Below are 16836 nucleotides of genomic sequence, written 5' to 3'. Positions count from 1 at the left end.
AGTGGTTTCTTTTCAAAACAAAAGCTAGACACTGACCCCACTCCCACCCATAAAATGCTTTACAAGTCTTGCACAGCTCAAAGACCTATGAGCATGCTACCAAAACTCTGCTTTCAGAGCCTTCATGCATGGAATTAAAGATGGGAAGATTTTCTACCTACCCATGCAGACAGCACATTGCCAAGAGATGCATTTTATTTCACCCATTGCTAAGTATAAATGCATTACTCCCATTAATGAATCAGGTTTTAAAAGCTGTTTACACAGTCTTTATAGGGGGGCTCAGTCCCTTCTCCAATACGCTGAAGTAAGAATTCTACCCCAAAACAAGAATAGGCTGTGTACCAATTCTGAATAGATTCCTGGTACATACCAGATACTCTTCTTTTCCAATAACTATTTCACTTCCTTCATGGTCTTCCATCTTCTCCTTTGGCATCTCTATTGACTTATCACGCTCTTCCTCTGCCTTTGACATCTCTTTTACCATTTCTTGTTCTGCCTGTGTCTCATTATCATGCATAATGCAATCATCATCCTCCATCACATCTTCCAGGCTTCTGTCCCAGAATATAGTGGCTCTTTTTCTTGCTACTTGCATTTTAGTGTTGGTATCACTTACAAATGGCACTTCTCTGACAGACTTCTGGCCAAATGACTGCTCTTGGGGAGGATTATAAGAGTCTAGAACTAAAATCTATTAAGGAAAAAAAGTGATCAGTCATTTCTAAGATATAACCAGGCATCCTAGTTTTCTGCAATTAAACCCCCCCACCAAATTCTCCAATTAAAAATCCAAAACTCCATGTTTTCTAGTGGGAGCCCAACCCCTTGCTGCTGATTGGTGGAGGGGGCAGCCACAAAAGAGCCCTCTCAGAGGATCAGTGGCAGAGGGAGGAGGGGACAGCTGCCATCTTGGCTGCTTCTCTATGCACCAGTGGCTTCTCCTCTCCCCTGGCTGGCTGCCACAGTGGCCATGAAAACAGCTGGCTCCCACTAGAGAGCCAGCATCTTATTTTCAGTAAGTTGTTTTTCTTTTCTTTCCCCTGGGGATTCTAGAACATTTTCTGTAAAAAAACAAAATTCCATGTTTTTCCATGGCAAACATTTCCAGGATCCCTGGAGATAACTAAGTAATTATGGAGAAAGTCAGTAGCACTCAACTATCACTCTACATTCAGGACACACACACACACTCTCATTGGGACATGTTGTCCAATGAATTTCACAGCTCCTCATCGCCATTACCATATCAGTGAAATTAAGTGATATACTATGAAGTTACCTTCAGGATAAATGAAGTGGTATAGTTTAAGAGGCCCTGCTCCAAGAGATCTAGAACACAGTAGCTTTGCTAAAGGTACAAAGCCACCCCTAAGTGAAATTGCTAGTTTCATAGATATCAGGGCTGGAAGGGACCTCAAAGATCATCAAGTCCAGCCCCCTGCCCCAGAGAAAGTCAGACAGCTAGGGTCAAAGGATAAGCATCCAAACATTTCTTGAATAAGCATTCAAACTTTTTTGAACAAGTCCAGAGTAGGTGCCTGCACCACCTTGGGAGGGAGTCTATTCCAGGTCTTGGGGGCCTGGACAGTAAAGAAATTTTCTCATGTCCAGCCTAAAACTGTGTTGTAGGAGTTTATGACCATTGGTCCTTGTTTTTCCGTGGGGTGCTCTGGTGAACAGACATTCTCCAAGATCCTGATGAACACCCCTTGTGTTTTTATAGGCAGCCAGCAGGTCCCCCCTGAGCCTGTACTTTTCCAGAATGAAGAGTCCCTTGGCTCTCAGCCTCTTCATAAGGCCTATTCTCTTGGCCTCCGATCACGCACATGGCTTTCCTCTGGACTCTCTCAAGCTTCTCAACATCTTTCTTGAATTGCGGAGCCCAGAATTGGATGCAGTATTCCAGCTGCAGCCTCACCAAGGCTGAGTATAGCAGGAGGATGACATCCTGAGATTTACCCGAGAAGCATCTATAGATGCAAGCCAGGGTTTAGTTTGCTTTATCAGCTGTGACATCGCATTGGTGGCTTATGCTCATCTTGTGGTCAGTCGTGACCCCCAAGTCTCTTTCAGCACTGGTGCTAGCAAGTGTAACGCTGCTGAGCCTATAAGCATACTGCAGGTTCCCCCCCCCCCCCCCCCGAGGTAGAGTACCTTGAATGTCATCAGGCTTGTGTCTACCCACTTACTAAGCTTATCCAAGTCAGCCTGGATCACTAGCCTGTCCTCAGGTGTGGAGGCTATGTCCCAAAGTTTACTGCGAACTTAGCCAGTGCACTTCTGACACCAATGTCCACAACACTGATAAAGATGTTGAAGAGAACCGGTCCAAGGACAGAGCCTGGGGGAGCACCACTGGTTATAGAGCACCATAATGACTCGCTGCCATCAACCACTACTCTCTGGGTCTGACCTCGAAGCCAACTCCCCAGCCATCGGACTGTGATATAGCCCACAACCACCCACAGGCACTACTGACACTATTTTGTCTACTAAATTTGGGGGTTCCTCATTGCCATTACCATATCAGTTAATTTCACTGATATACTACAAAGTTACCTTAAGTTACTACTGCAAAGTTACTTGCCATGCCACGCCTAGGGGGTACACATGCACCTATGTTCAACTCCTACATGTTGCCAGTGATTTCAGTGCTTTTAGAAAAGCAGTTTCCCTGCCAAACCTATTAAGGCTTTCAACCAGGAAAGATTATAGAACATTTAATTGGAACATGAATGAATACTAAATTCAGAGATTACATTCAGATCATTAAAGTGTGAAATAAAGGATTTTAGTAGTCCTCTTAAGTACAAATCTGAATGATGCAGATGTGGAACAACTAGGCATCTCCATAATACAATTCTGAATTATAAATAGAACTACACAATTAAAATGCACTTACTTTTTGTGCAACTGTTGAGAACTTCAGTACATTGAGGGTTTCATCATAGGCAGAAGCATGCTGGCTTATGTTGACAATCATATGTACCTTCCCTCTTCCATTGAAGAAGCCTTGAAGGAAGTGAGTTAGTTTACTTTCCCGGAATGGTATGTGCTGCTGCAGCCTGAAGGACAAAAACAAAACACCACATACAACATTAGCTAAACATAGGGTCCCACTGAAAACTCTTAATGAGTTTTTTTATCTAAAAGTTCCCAAAATTATTTGAACTACAAGGGGGGAAAAAAAAAAAAGACACCCAACAATGCCTTAATTACTAAACTTTTAAATTTTAAGTAAGATGCTGTTCAATAAATGTGTGTTGGCTAAGGATCATCACTACCTTAGATTCTTATTTTCCCCTCATACAGTGATTTAGATCTAACAATTTGGAGATGCTAAACAAAATTATTTTGCTTCATACATTTCCCATGACTTTACATGTTTCTCCTACATAGGCTGGTTACGTGGATCTCTTATACAGCAAAAGGGCAGGGGGATGGAAGACAACACTAGCTAAAAAGGCTCGAGTTTGTCCAGAAGCAAGTATATGATGATTCAAGCTTAATTTGGCCACACACACACAACTGTTCGGACTTCAGATTGATGGCTTCCTCAATTCTGATGCATTAGAGCACTCATTTTCTAAAAGCAAAGCTTTGCTTTTTTACCAAAAGGCAGCACCAAGTCTGGCCACCACTTGCATCTTAGTTTTAGTATGCAAATGGTACTACATGATGTGCAGGCCTGTGGGAGCTCTCTGAAGAAAAAGCGAGGAAAACGGGATATAATCTCAAATCATAACTAGCAGTTACAGATGCTTTCTGATGTACGCACATGTGTGAGGGTAGCAGGGGTGGAAAATGACAAACACACAACTTTGCCTACAGCTAAAAGTTACTATTCACTGAAGAACTACAATAGCAAGTATAAAAGAAAAAAAAGTGTGGAAAAACAAGAGATTTGTTAGATAAGCTTTTGGGCACATCTCTCCTAGCTATATAGTTGGCCCAGTAAAAAGATATTACTTAAAAAAGCGAAAAACAAAAACCTTGCTTCTCACATTTCCTGAACCATAAACTATAGCAGTCCAACCCTACAATAAGCTTCCTGAGCATTCTGCTAAACTAAACTACATATTTTTAAAAACTTATTAAAAGTAATTTTATCAAAATGTAACACTTGTGCATGTAATTATGGTAGACATGATGCACTTATCACTATTTAGTTGTTTGATTTTATATATTTAATTATAGCCACAAAAATTAAGCATAGCTCTTGAAGTGCATACTTCGACTGTTGACTATTCCTGAGTGCATTAATGCATTTTCCTAGAATCAGCAGAGAAGTGTTAATGTTTCCACTCTCTTTCAATCGATCACCCTCATTACGTGTCTTGGTACATCTTTCTGAGCCAGCAAGATCACAGAGTACTAATCTGAAAAGAAAGATTAAAAAAGTTAATTTGCTTTTCAGGTGTTAGAAGTCAGCAGAACTAGTAAGCTTATTACAAATTAAGCCAAAACTTACTCACTGACTTGCGTTACAAGAGGTTTTTTAGAATCTTCAATCCTTAATATTTTAATAGTGAATATGCTGTGACTAAAAAAAAAGAAAGAAAAAAAGCATATAAAAAGTATGTTGCTCCAATATCATTTCTCATTCAGTTACTTAAAAACCAAAAGGAAAGTTGCATTTAACCTCTTCAAGACTTGTACACAAACTGGTAAAAATTTCAACATGCATTTATGCCTTCAACAAATTTAGTTCAGCCAAATGCCATTCTATCTGCTAAATATATTTAGTTTAAACATCCAGTGTACCTAAAAGGAAGGAAGCAAGCCATGCTCAACAGTTGGGCTTGCATTCTCATTGGGATTTATTTATTTATTTTAAACAATCATTTGTCAAATTAGTAGGCTATTCCTATGCTCCCAACATTCTATACTTAGAAGGCCACTGAGTCTTCAAAACCCATATGTGTGTTGAATAAAGGCAAACAGAAGTTAAGAGCTAACTGCCTTTACTTCAAGGAGAATGGTTTCAACAAATCTGTAAGCTTTTCTATAGAAGCTTCTTATTCCAAAGCTGTTCTAGTTTTGCTCAACTTTTTTCTGTTTACCAGTGTGGGTGAAATTGTGGCCCAATTGTCTGGGCTCTCACATCACCAAAAGATCCATGCCACCACCAGTATTCATAGGTCTCTCTCACCTTCTGCTGGAGCAAGTATTCAGTTTTGTGCAAGCAATGCTCTGGTGTTTCAATCCCAACTTCAGAAGTCTAAAAGCTTCTTTTGCATTAGAAATCTGGACCCACTGCAGATCTTGAAAGGGAACAACCAAAATTATTTTGCTAAATATTTATGAAGTAATCATTATGCATGTACATGTAATATGCATATAGATCTGTATTCAGGACACAAAAAAATTAGCCAGTTTATTGCTGTAACATTATGTTGAATCCCATTTGGGAGGCTGCCCATTTAATTGCCCCGATACCAAGAGAATATACATTGCTCTGAACCTCCCTTTATGCGCTGGGCGACAAGGCTCCCAGAGGTCCCAAGAGCAATTTTCCCCTACACTCCTGGCTGACAGGGCATAAGAGGCCCAGCTGACTGGCTGCTTACCGTATCTTAAGCAACTTGAGCCCGAGAAGCAGAGATGCACGCAGCATCTCCCCAATGCTTTAAAAAGCATGCTATCCCTGCGTGTGGAGATGCATGCTAATGGTGACATCATAAAAAGGTGTCAAGGTCCCAAACAAGTGCTGGAGGGCACTGCAGGAGCGGGGACAGCACAGGGTACCAGGAGTGCCCCTACAGACACTGCAAGACCTGGGAAGGATGCTAAAGGGGCTCCCATGAGCTGGGATGGAAGACACCCAAAGGGATCCCAAACCCTGGAGATTAGCAGCAGTGAGCCACAGTGGGACTGGGGGGACCCACCTCCAAAAAGAACCGTAGGACTGATGGCAAACAACGCGAGTCCAGTTCCCCGAGCAGTGCCACATTAGGTGCCTAGGGTGTTTCGAGTATGTTTTCTTTTGTTTGGAATTTATTTCTTACTAAAACAGGCCTGACCCAGGAACATCCTGGCATGGCCTAAGCAGCCCAGCAGAAGGAGCCTGTAATCTAACTAACCTTAAGGTGAATGGCCAGAGTTACGGTGGTTTTCCCCAAGGACAACTGAAGCAGGTGGGGAAGAAAGCCCACACCAATTTAGCAAAGGAATGGCAACCAAGTATCCTATCAGAGCCCCAAGTCGCTATAGCACCTAGCCAGCCTGAGGGTGATCTCCAAAAGGAACCTCCCATTCTTTTCTTAGACCACCAAGGCGTGGCAGGTGAGTAGGAGGTAGACCCACCTTGAGCATAGGGGCTTCAAGTGCCCAGCAGACCTTCTCCAGGCACTTCGTATCCCATGCCTCGCAGCTGGCATCCATGGCCTATCACCCAGCCCAGCCCATAATCCTGTGCCCTCACACTGGCCTCTCAATCACACCACGCCCACTGCCTATATTTCCTGGTAAACAATTGCAAAAAATTGAACTTTAAATCAGCCAACTGTCCCAACATGGATATTAGAAGGTAGGTGCATCTATATGTGCATTAAGGCATTTCTTCTAATGAGCATTAAAAATGTAGTATCTTCAACGTGAGGTACTAAAAAAAATGTGCATTAGGCTGCCTTAATGTGCAGTAACAAATGTACATGGTTTTTAAGTAGTTATTAGCTTAATAGCACTTTTTATTTTACACGACACTTTAATGTGTAGTAAACAGGCTACTGCACATAAAAGCGCATGTGTAGACACACCCAGCTAGACTCTGGTTTCTCCAATCTAAAGGCAAAACTGCTTTTGAAGTTTTATATTGAGAGAGAAAATTGTCTCCCTTTTGTTTCCAATACTCACTGCAAGAGTGGGCAAGTGATTTGTTTTCCCAAAAAGATATTAAAATGCATGATAAAGTATTTATTTTATAGTTACCTCTCACATATGAGCAGCCTTTGATATCTTGAGCAAGACGCAACAACTTTCTTTTCTTGTCATTTGTTATTGGGAACAGTAAGTCATAAATGCACTCATTGTAAATCTCACAAAAGGAAACCCAAAGAGAGAATTTCACATGGCTTCCTTCAGTTGTGATAGATTGTTCAGATTCTTGTATGATTTCTTCCAAGTCTGCCAAAAATATTTAGAGTTATACAAAATAACTAGAACTAAAAAACAAACAAACCAGAATTAGAGTCTAGAGTATAAAAAGAAAGATTAGTTACAAAATATGAGTTTGGAATGAGCTCAGACTTCTTAAAGTGAGACACTCGTCACAACACCAAACTTTTTGATCATCTGTACATGTCTACTATCTTTGTTAAAGAGTATCAATACATCTCACTTGCTTTTTCAAAAGAAGAATTTATTTTCAACCAAAATGAGCCAACTGTGCTCAAGAGATTCAAGTATGTTCTTTGGAAGACACTGCTCAATTCAATACATTCCAAAATGTATAGGATTATTTGTATACACATGCTTACTTTATCTGGAATATAATTAACTATTACAAGTTGTCAGGATGATAGTGCCAGAAGACCAGCAGTGAAAATTTACTCAGCCACAACTACACTCTAGTCTGACTAAACATGATCAGCAACCATTAGTATGAAGATTTTACTTCACCTCCAGACTGTCTGCCAAAACAACCATTTGCAGTTGTTTGTCTTGTAGGACCAAAGCACAAGAATTATATGATGACAAAATTATTTGATATGGGCCATTCAACAGACAAGAAATGGCAAAACGTTTCAGCTGCTAGTAACCCATGCTGGAACTGGAACTGAAAGTTACTGACCTGAAGTAGAATAGCCCTTATTCATTTAAGTAAAGAACAAACTTTTACATGAAACATACCTTCAGATTCGTCTGAAGTCTTGCTGTAATTGCTGTTCTGAGAATCTACCTATTAAGAAAAAAAGAAAATTGATAGCAGTAAATTTAAAAGTCAAATTAATTTTGGTTAGAACTAGGAATATTAAGAAGCCCAAAACTTCCGAAGCAGGTCTAGAGCACTAATCGATAGAACAGCAACGTTAAGTCAATATAAGATTATCAGAAGCTTTAAACCAGACAGGAATTATTTGTCTTCAACATTTCCAACAGCCTGAACTTTAACTTGGACCAGGAGCTCATTTAGAGCAGCATTCTTAACCTGTGGGTCATGACTCAAAACTGGGTCGCAAGAATATATATGAAAGGGTTGTAAACAACCTATAACAAAAAAAACAAAAAACAAACAAACCACCCAAACTTTAAAAATGGATTCTCCTTTAAAAGGAGAAAACATGGGAAACTACAAGTTTCCCGTTGGAGGCTAGCAGAGTTCTAGCCTGCATGGAGCTGCTTGAGGCTGGGGGGAGTAGGAAGAAGGTGATCAGGCAGGACACACACACGGTAGCCAGGCACCATAGAGCAGTTCCTATAGCTCCCTGCAGATAAATCTATGGGGCAGAAGGGATAGAGGGCACAAACAGTGTCAAAGGGACACAGACAGCACTGGCTGCCACCCCACCTCCTCTCCAAAGGAAGAGCCGTGGCCTAAGGGAAGCAGTGGCGGCAGCCAGGCCATGGCAGGGGGTTAGACCCACAGCTCAGTGAGCGAGTGAACGACTGGTGGCAGAAGAAGGTGAAGGCAGTGTGGCTGGAGCAAGGGTTCTCACAACAATGAGTCTCACTGCTCCACTCTGCCCTCCTGTGCCAAGTCTCATCTGCTGGGCTGCAGAGGCAGCTCCTGCTCAAGCCAGTCCAACTAGGCTGCAGCTATGTGCCCACTGTGGGTGCACACTGAGGGGCTGGGGACTGAGATTGGGGGGCAGTTTTTTACTTAAACTACTTACTAGGTTGGGACTGGCCATCAATGTTTACAAATAGGTTCTGGTACAAAAAAAAGGGCTGAGAACCACTGGTTTAGAGCACAGGAAAAAAAACAGATGTATCATCACACATTAGGGAAAGACTATACTAAAATGTATGTTTCAAGCTGAAAAGAAAAACATGCAAAGGAGTACAGGGTACCATTTTTGGCTCAGCCCATATTTATCAAATACATTTCTACTGTTAACTTTCATGAAGTTTTTGCATATTCTTAAAATATATCTGAAAGGGGGAAAAAAGGAATGTGTCTACCAAGAACTTAGAGTATGGTATACATCTAAAAAGAGGCCCATTATGTGAAAAAATATTTGCAAAGGTCACAAAAAGCTAGGATTCCATCAACTTACTCATGCAATCAGGACAAGGTATATGCATTTATATAGCAACAGAATTTCAAGGAAGGATTTCACTTCATGTACTTCAGTAGACCAGTCTTGTCTGCTATAGAACTCCATGTTTACATACTTCATTAGGGTCAGGCTGAACAAGAGTACAAAAGAATCCCTGCCTAGCCCTATGACCCACAGGTCAGATATGGCTGTTAAGCTGGGGGGCTTCAGCGGTATCACTGCTTTCCCCCTTTAGTGCCAGCTGCTGTAGAATTAGGTTGGAAATGGCCCACTCAGAAATGAACTCTATTAAAGCAAATTCCTGCTCCAAAAATGTTGCAGAGCCCTGGCCTATCAACCTTCTGCACAAGTTCATTGACCTGTACCTGGTATTCCAAACTCCTTCTCACTTTGTGTACCCCCCCCCATTAAACATTTTGCAGCCTTACAAGTAAAACAAGGAAATGCATATTTCTAAAGCCTCATAAAAACTGTTCAGTGATAACTGCAGACATGTGTGCTAATGCCTTCAACTCAATTACAGGCATATGTGTATGCATACATATGTGTGTAAAAAAAATTAAATACACAGACATTATCAGCTTGTAGTGCCTCAAGGGGGTCTCTTTAGATTCTAAAGCAGCAGAAGTTAGCTGCATGGATTTTTTTTTCTCTGGGTTTATTTGTGTATTTCCATAAACTGTGAGAGGTAGATTTCTACTAAAAAACTTAAAAAACCCCCTAAGATCACTAAAAATAAAATACTTTTTTAAAGGAAAGTAGCAACGTTTGATTTACACTATATGTTACAGACCAGAAGAGTATGGCAGTAGAGTTATATTTTGGCCAAACCACAGGAGGAAAGAAAAGGGATATCGACAAGGCAAACAGTCTGTACTACACTGACAATTCTTACTGTTCAATCAATCATTATTTTATTCTGAAAGATGAATTTTGGGTGAAAGATAACCAAATTGGCACTGATAAAGTTGTAAATCAAAACAAGCTTCTGATTATCTGCACATTAAAAAGAAATGTTAAAACCTAAATTCTTGATAATTGAACTATAAAACAACAATGACAACAACAAAAATAAACAAAAAATCCTTCAATTAATTAAGCGTTTAAACTTACAAGACAAAAAGATGTTTATGTTTTTTGCACTTTTCTACAAGTCTGCATAATTTTATTTAAAGGATTTTACTGCCACCTTCCTCCCAGAGAATTTTGATTGAAAATTCCCCCAAATAACTGTTATACAAGATTCATCTTGAATGTTTTACTGTTAGTCGGTTGGAACTATTGTGTTGACAATCTCCCTTTAGAGAAAGTTTTTCTTTTTTGGTCTAAATTTGTAGTCATTGCTCATTTCTATTTAGCTGGTGCTCTGTGTACTTCAGAACTTAGTTTGCCAATCAGGACAAACGCCATTACAGTCAGCCAATTATCTAATGTTTATTCTTAGAGTAGAAGACAAAAACCACTTTTGATTTTCAAAACTTTTTAGTCAACATAAGCCTTCAACTACAGTGCCACTCCAGTCTATTGTAATTTAAAAAAATCTGAAATAATTGGGTATCCTTCATCAAAAAAGCCATTTGGATCCAATTGTTTATAGTTTACTTCAGTTTTATTCAATTCTGCTCCTTCCCTATGAAGACAGCTTTTCTTTTCATTTCGAACAACTTTCCAGATTCATGAGTACCTGTTGATGCCTTATTTCCAGAGGAAATAAGATCAACCTGACAAGGCCAATAAATCTTTTTAGAAGGCTGCATGTTGTATAAAGAAATACTGCCATACCTCTTTTGTTAGACGAAGAATTGAATTTTTAAAAGCAATTTCTTCTTTCATTTGTTCTTTAGTCAGCTTTATATAATCTCTGCATCTGTGGGGCTTGAGATCCATTTCTGGATACATTTTACCACAAACCCTTTTAAACAGCATATCCATAGTTCTTGGCAGGATACCAACATCATCTTCTGTCCCTGTAAATAAGATATATCAGGTCAAAGACTTGTATTTTGTTGGAAACAAGAGGGAGAGATTGATAAATTGTTTCCTGAAAGAAGTAGGAATGCCCCAATTGTCTTCCTTTTTTTATGTTGTCATAGCTAAAAGGAAAACTGCACACAAGACTGCCTTTGCAGTTCTTCAAGCATATTTCTTAGGTGAAGGAAGCAAAAACTGTCACTGCTCTCTATGATCGAACTCAGTTCTCAGACATAGTAAGCTGCAGCCCCCACTGTTAAAAGACATAACCCAATGGGGTTCCAAACTATATTTGATGATGCCTAAAAGACATTTTCTCTGTTGGGCGTTATGACCAGCAGATGATTAGTGACCAGCTTAAAAAACAACTTCTTTAAAAAAGCCCATAGTTTATTCAGAGATGACTAGCAGTCACAGAAGTTGTTATTGTTATAGTTTTTGTGGTTTTTTTAAAAATAAAAATACAACGAGCACCCAAACTTTTCCCCTTTGAAAATTTAGGCAGGTTCAACTGACTCAGATTCCCATTTGCTGCTTCTCTGGGCTTGAAGGGCATTTTTACACATGCAAGAGCTGCAGTGCCAGGCGTTTTCAAAGCGCCTGGTGATGCAGCATGTGCAGTTGTATAAGTGGTGAAATGCATGTCAATGCAAAGAAAATGGTGTCAGTCGCTTTTCACAGATTTCATAAACATTCGGGCTGGAAGGGACCACGGAGGATCATCAAGTCCAGCCCCTGCCCCAGGGCCAGGAAGTCAGCAGGGATCATAGGATCCCAGCAAAATAAAACATCCAAATGTGTCTTGAAGGCATTCCAAGTGGGTGCTTGAACCACCTCCGGCAGCAGTCTACTCCAAACCGAGGCGGCTCGGACAGTAAAGAAGTTCTTCCTTACGTCCTGCTTGAAGATTCTGCCCGTTGTTTTAAGGCAGGAATTGGCAACCCCCGGCATGCATACCAATTAGTGGAACATAAAGCTATTTTCCCCAGCACGCCAGGAGGTATGCGAAGAAACTGTAAAAAACTAACTAAAGCATCTTAGAGGTTCTTTGGTTCAAAAAGCACACTGCCACCATTTTCTTTACATTGACACGCATTTCATCACTTATACAACTGCACACAGTGCAGCGCACATCAACTCACATGTGGCACAGACTAGATTACATCGAGTCTGCTCAAAAGCAGCAGATTTCTGGCACATTGCCGAATGAAAAGATGTGTGTACAAATGCCAAAAGAGACAGACTGCTCTCTTGCACTTTATCGCCATTTCCTCTAGCAGCAGCTAACAACTACCCCAGCCCTCATCCACCACACTAGTAGAGTACTAAATTCTCAATTAGATCTTCAGGTATGGACAAAGCAACTACGTAACTTTCAGCTGGAGTTCAGCTGGTGGAGAAATGTCTTCCCACTTTTTGGTCCTGCCATTGTTTCTTTGAATTTATTTACTCCAAAGGACTTCTCACTGTTTGTTTTCTGTTTGCTTTCCCTAGGAGTTCTTTTATGTGAACTCCATGTAGTCAGAACATACAGGAAAAGACTGTACATAAAAAGGATGCATCTCCCCCTTATTCAGCATTTAAACCTTTGAATAGAAAAAAAACTTAATTAGTGGCCAGAGGGAGTTGCGGCAATCCAATTCGTATTGCCTTCCACTCTTGGGCTAGGTATGTTGACCATTCAGAAGAAAAAGAGCTATTGAATTTACTTAAACAAACAAACAAAACACACACACACACACACACAAAAACAACCCCCAAAAAACAAACTTAGGAGGAGGTCAGAAGCACAACAGCTTTCCCCTTCTTACCTGCCCACTGTAATTTCTCTCCCAGTACATTTGCTAACCATTATATACAAAAAGGTAGACTATATTGGTCTCAAAGCATGAAAATACACAAATGTAAGTGTAAATAAGTGATCTCATTTGTCTCTCTGATGGCAATTTGCTTAATTGGAAAATTATCAGTATGCCAGGCTAACTGATAGGTAGGTGTTTGTTCAGAAAGCACCTGTAACTAAGCCAGGACGCCAGCAAGCCTGTTTCAAAGACATTTTATTCCACTTGCATGCATGATTTTTTTTCATCCTTCCATTTCACAAGTGCCTTACATTTTATAGGCACACTGTTATACTGGATCTTTTAGTCCATCATTTTTAATGCAGATTTTTAAAGCTCAGATGCAGCTACTCACCCTGCCAGTTGGGTCTTTTGGTTTGGCTGCCAAAGCAGGAAGGACACCAAGGGCACATCCAGACAAGTGCGTGCATGCGTTTCCGCAAGGACAAACAGCAGCAGCACATAGTTGTGCCACTGCTTCTTGTCCCCGGGGAACACCCAGGCACATGTGCTCTTGGGCATGGTAAGTTGCCCCAGGTGGGGTAGGGGAGGCTGGTGACAGCACCTGGGCTGGCCCTAGCAGCCTTACCTGAGGACCTCCTGTGGCTCCAGCAGCAATCTGGCAGAAGGAAGACAAACAGGCAGCTGAAGTATGGCTCTGGTCAGCTAGCCTCCAGTTTCAGGTGGTGCACACTGCCACCATTTGTGCCAACCTGCTTTTTTCTAGTGTGGGGTTTGTTTGTTTTTTTGACACTGGGCTCAAAAATGTAAGAGGCTATGTTGGAACTACTCCTGGGGGAGAGGAGGGGCTTTACAAATAGGTGTATCGTTAACTTGACATCCGATCTGGCCAATTCTGAAAATCAACCCTCACACAAGTGTTTTATCTGTACCTCCCTTCAAAATAACTGGGTCTACTTTGATGAGACCCTCACTAAATATCAATAAAAATTAAAGGAAGTTGTGAAGCTGCTATATGGGAAGCAGAGTCAAATGCAAAGTGCTTTGTAAAAAGATGTTTCTAACCTTTCTCTGAAAAAGGTTAGTAGGGAAAAAGTTGAAGACTTATTTTTAAAAAATGGTAGGGAAAGAGGCAGACTCAGTTCCACATACCCAACTGCTCCAAATCCAGAGCTTTAGTGTGATTTCACAGCTTTTCAGTTTCAACACAACAGATAAAATACACAAGATATAATCCCAAAGTAAAAAAAATCCTTTAAAACCCCCCAAACCAACAAAATTTAAAAGCTAACAGCAAATGAGAATTTCTAAATTAAGGTGTCAAACATCTAAATACAAGAAAGATTCTCAACATACAAACTCTCCTTCCACTCCAAGACTGAATGACCCTCTGAAAGAGTTATCAATGGTTTTTAATAACAGTCCATCATTAGTTCTTCAGGAAATAACCCAATATAACTCACTATGTGTAAGCTAATATATTAATTGTTTTTTCCTGTAAATAATTTAATATAGAACTATACCGGACTTTGTGCTGTATTTTGTAACATTTTTGGATAACAAACACTCTGAAAAAACATCCAAAATGATTGTTTTGCTAATGGTGAAGCATGATTGAGTTCACATATTCTTAAGATATCTTCCTTTTCTTTGTGGAAATAAAAAGGAGAGTTTGGAACCAAATAAAGGAAGGATGACATCTTCTGGTCTGCAGTGATATTGAGCATTACTAATACAAAAAATACAGCTTTAGGAGACATAAGACTGCCAGAGAATATTAAGCACAGTAGTGACAATACTGTTCAAGACTTAAATATTTGAAAGTGGGTACATTTTTAAAACTTGCCTGATTACTATTATGATTAAATCAATTCTGAAGCTAATATTTGCTTTCGGTGACTTCCAAGTTGGAGCTTCTCCATTTTCTTAGGAAGAAGCTAATATTATAAAAGTATTAGTTGTCACCTTTTTTCCATGTCGAGAATGGCATACACCATTCATTCTCTCTTTATTAAAGGTATACATAATTCCTATTTTGATATTGACACCCATATCAGTGGATTGTATTGAAGGTCTAAATTCTATTTTACTCCACCTCATCCAATCCTTGAAAAACCATTAGTGTAAAATGTAGGTGGAAACTCCCGGGGTTTTTTTTGCAACTTATTGTTAAGGCCAAGATGAAGGCACGTGAAAGAGTTGACACATTAATGTTTTGCTTTCAGGGACACTAGCACAATTGAATAGAATCACATTTCAGGAACAGAGGTAACAGGATTTCAGCCAAAGGTCCATGCAGATTAGCTAGAATTTACTAATGAATGCAGGCACACATTCCTCCCCCCGCCCCAGAGAAAAAGTTATTCCAAAACAATTAGATAATTGAAGGTTAAATAAGAATCTGATAAAATAGATATTTTTTAATTTTGCTCTTCAAGAAATTGCTCATACCGTGGAATGTGTAAGTTTTTCCAGCATTTGTTACACCATAAGTGAAAATAAGACGACTGTGTCCTTCCAAGAAGTCTTGTACTGGTTGTTTCATTGTGCCTTCAAAGAACTCTTCCTGGGTTGTTTCAGGCCCAAACACCTAAGCAGTAGCAAGAGGTCACTCAACATCTTCAAATTTGAACAATCATTGGGGGTAAGAGTACTGCTAAGAATTTTTAAATCAGATAAATAATGTATACTTCTTATTTTGAAAAGGACAACGTACTAATGAGCTTGAGATTAAGCAAATGTAACTGCTCGTTTAAAGAGGCTTTAACAGGGTGAACTAATTGTCTGCTTACATGCGAAAACATGAATTTCTGCAACATCTGCCCCATGTTTTTTTCACTCAGTCGACAGGCCATGGAGTTCTTCGGAGCTTTCAATATAACACTAGTTGAGTCTTGAATAGAAACACATTCCTATGAAAAGGAAAAGAAAATGATAGTGATGGTACATTTGCATTTTAAACGTAGTACTCTAAAGTTTAAATGCTTGCTTTTTAATATTAAAACAGAAGACATACCTGAAATTCTTGTTCTTTTTCTGAAGATGTGAAAGGCCTAATTCGAAGGTAAACTTGTACATGTTCCTTGCACTCAAAGCTGTTTGGCTTAAAAGAAAAGATATAACCATTATCTTGAAAGTTAGTCAACTTACTTAAATTCTTAGTTTAATAAGGCAACATTATTTTATTGTGCTGGTAAGTAAGGTCAATTATTTCAGGTTTTACTGTCCCTTATATTATCTATTATTGTTCACTCAACTAAGTTACATGTCTTTCAGTCTCAGCAGAAATTGATTTTAAAAAGTACTACAAGAAGCAAAAATAAGAACCATCAGTACACCTGAATGCTATCCTCTCAGCTAGGGAATCATTTTTAACTTAAGAGGGGCTGAGCAAGATGAAAACAGCAGATTTTTGCCAACATTTTCTACAGAATACTGGTTATACTTATCAGCTTCTGGTTGGTAATTAAACTATGGTGTAAGGAAGATGCTGTTAGCGTTGTCCTTCTATTACAACATACCAGCCAACTATCCGTCAAAAATGACCGGAGAGGGTGGCGGGGGGAGGAAGAGGTGATGGAGTGCCATCACCTAACACCCCATGCTGCCACTGTTCTGCCTCTTGCAGGGAGCAGGGTGGAGGAGCCAGGGCCAGTGCTGCTGGCCTCAGCTCGGCTTTGGAATTATGGCAGTGCTCTCCCACACTTGGAGCACTCTGATTGGCTGTTTTTGTCAGCTAATCAGAGTGTAAATAAAGTGTTACAGACAGACAGACAGACTTAGGCTTTTATAATATTAGAATGGTACAAGATATGTGTATGCAGATAGGATGCATG

At 39.9% G+C, this 16836-nt stretch overlaps 1 protein-coding gene across 9 annotated transcripts in view; it reads right to left on the bottom strand.

The window, feature by feature from the left end:
- The window catches only part of KIF20B (kinesin family member 20B), a 69153-nt gene that overhangs the window by 50928 nt on the left and 1389 nt on the right, over positions 1 to 16836 (bottom strand). For all 9 annotated transcript variants that reach the window (XM_090056802.1, XM_090056804.1, XM_090056810.1 and 6 more), the window contains exons 3-13: positions 16017 to 16103; positions 15793 to 15912; positions 15452 to 15590; positions 11010 to 11194; positions 7858 to 7906; positions 6937 to 7131; positions 5159 to 5270; positions 4478 to 4549; positions 4239 to 4385; positions 2909 to 3071; positions 374 to 697 (exon numbers count right to left, since the gene is read on the bottom strand). In XM_090056802.1, coding sequence (XP_089912928.1) covers positions 374 to 697; positions 2909 to 3071; positions 4239 to 4385; positions 4478 to 4549; positions 5159 to 5270; positions 6937 to 7131; positions 7858 to 7906; positions 11010 to 11194; positions 15452 to 15590; positions 15793 to 15912; positions 16017 to 16103 — 1593 coding nt within the window. The remainder of the gene's footprint in view (positions 1 to 373; positions 698 to 2908; positions 3072 to 4238; positions 4386 to 4477; positions 4550 to 5158; positions 5271 to 6936; positions 7132 to 7857; positions 7907 to 11009; positions 11195 to 15451; positions 15591 to 15792; positions 15913 to 16016; positions 16104 to 16836) is intronic.

This window comes from Crocodylus siamensis, chromosome 7 (genome assembly GCF_052110815.1).
Source record: "Crocodylus siamensis isolate JL-2025a chromosome 7, ASM5211081v1, whole genome shotgun sequence".
NCBI classification, from domain to species: Eukaryota; Metazoa; Chordata; order Crocodylia; family Crocodylidae; genus Crocodylus; species Crocodylus siamensis.
This window is presented reverse-complemented; position numbering and strand designations above follow the sequence as displayed.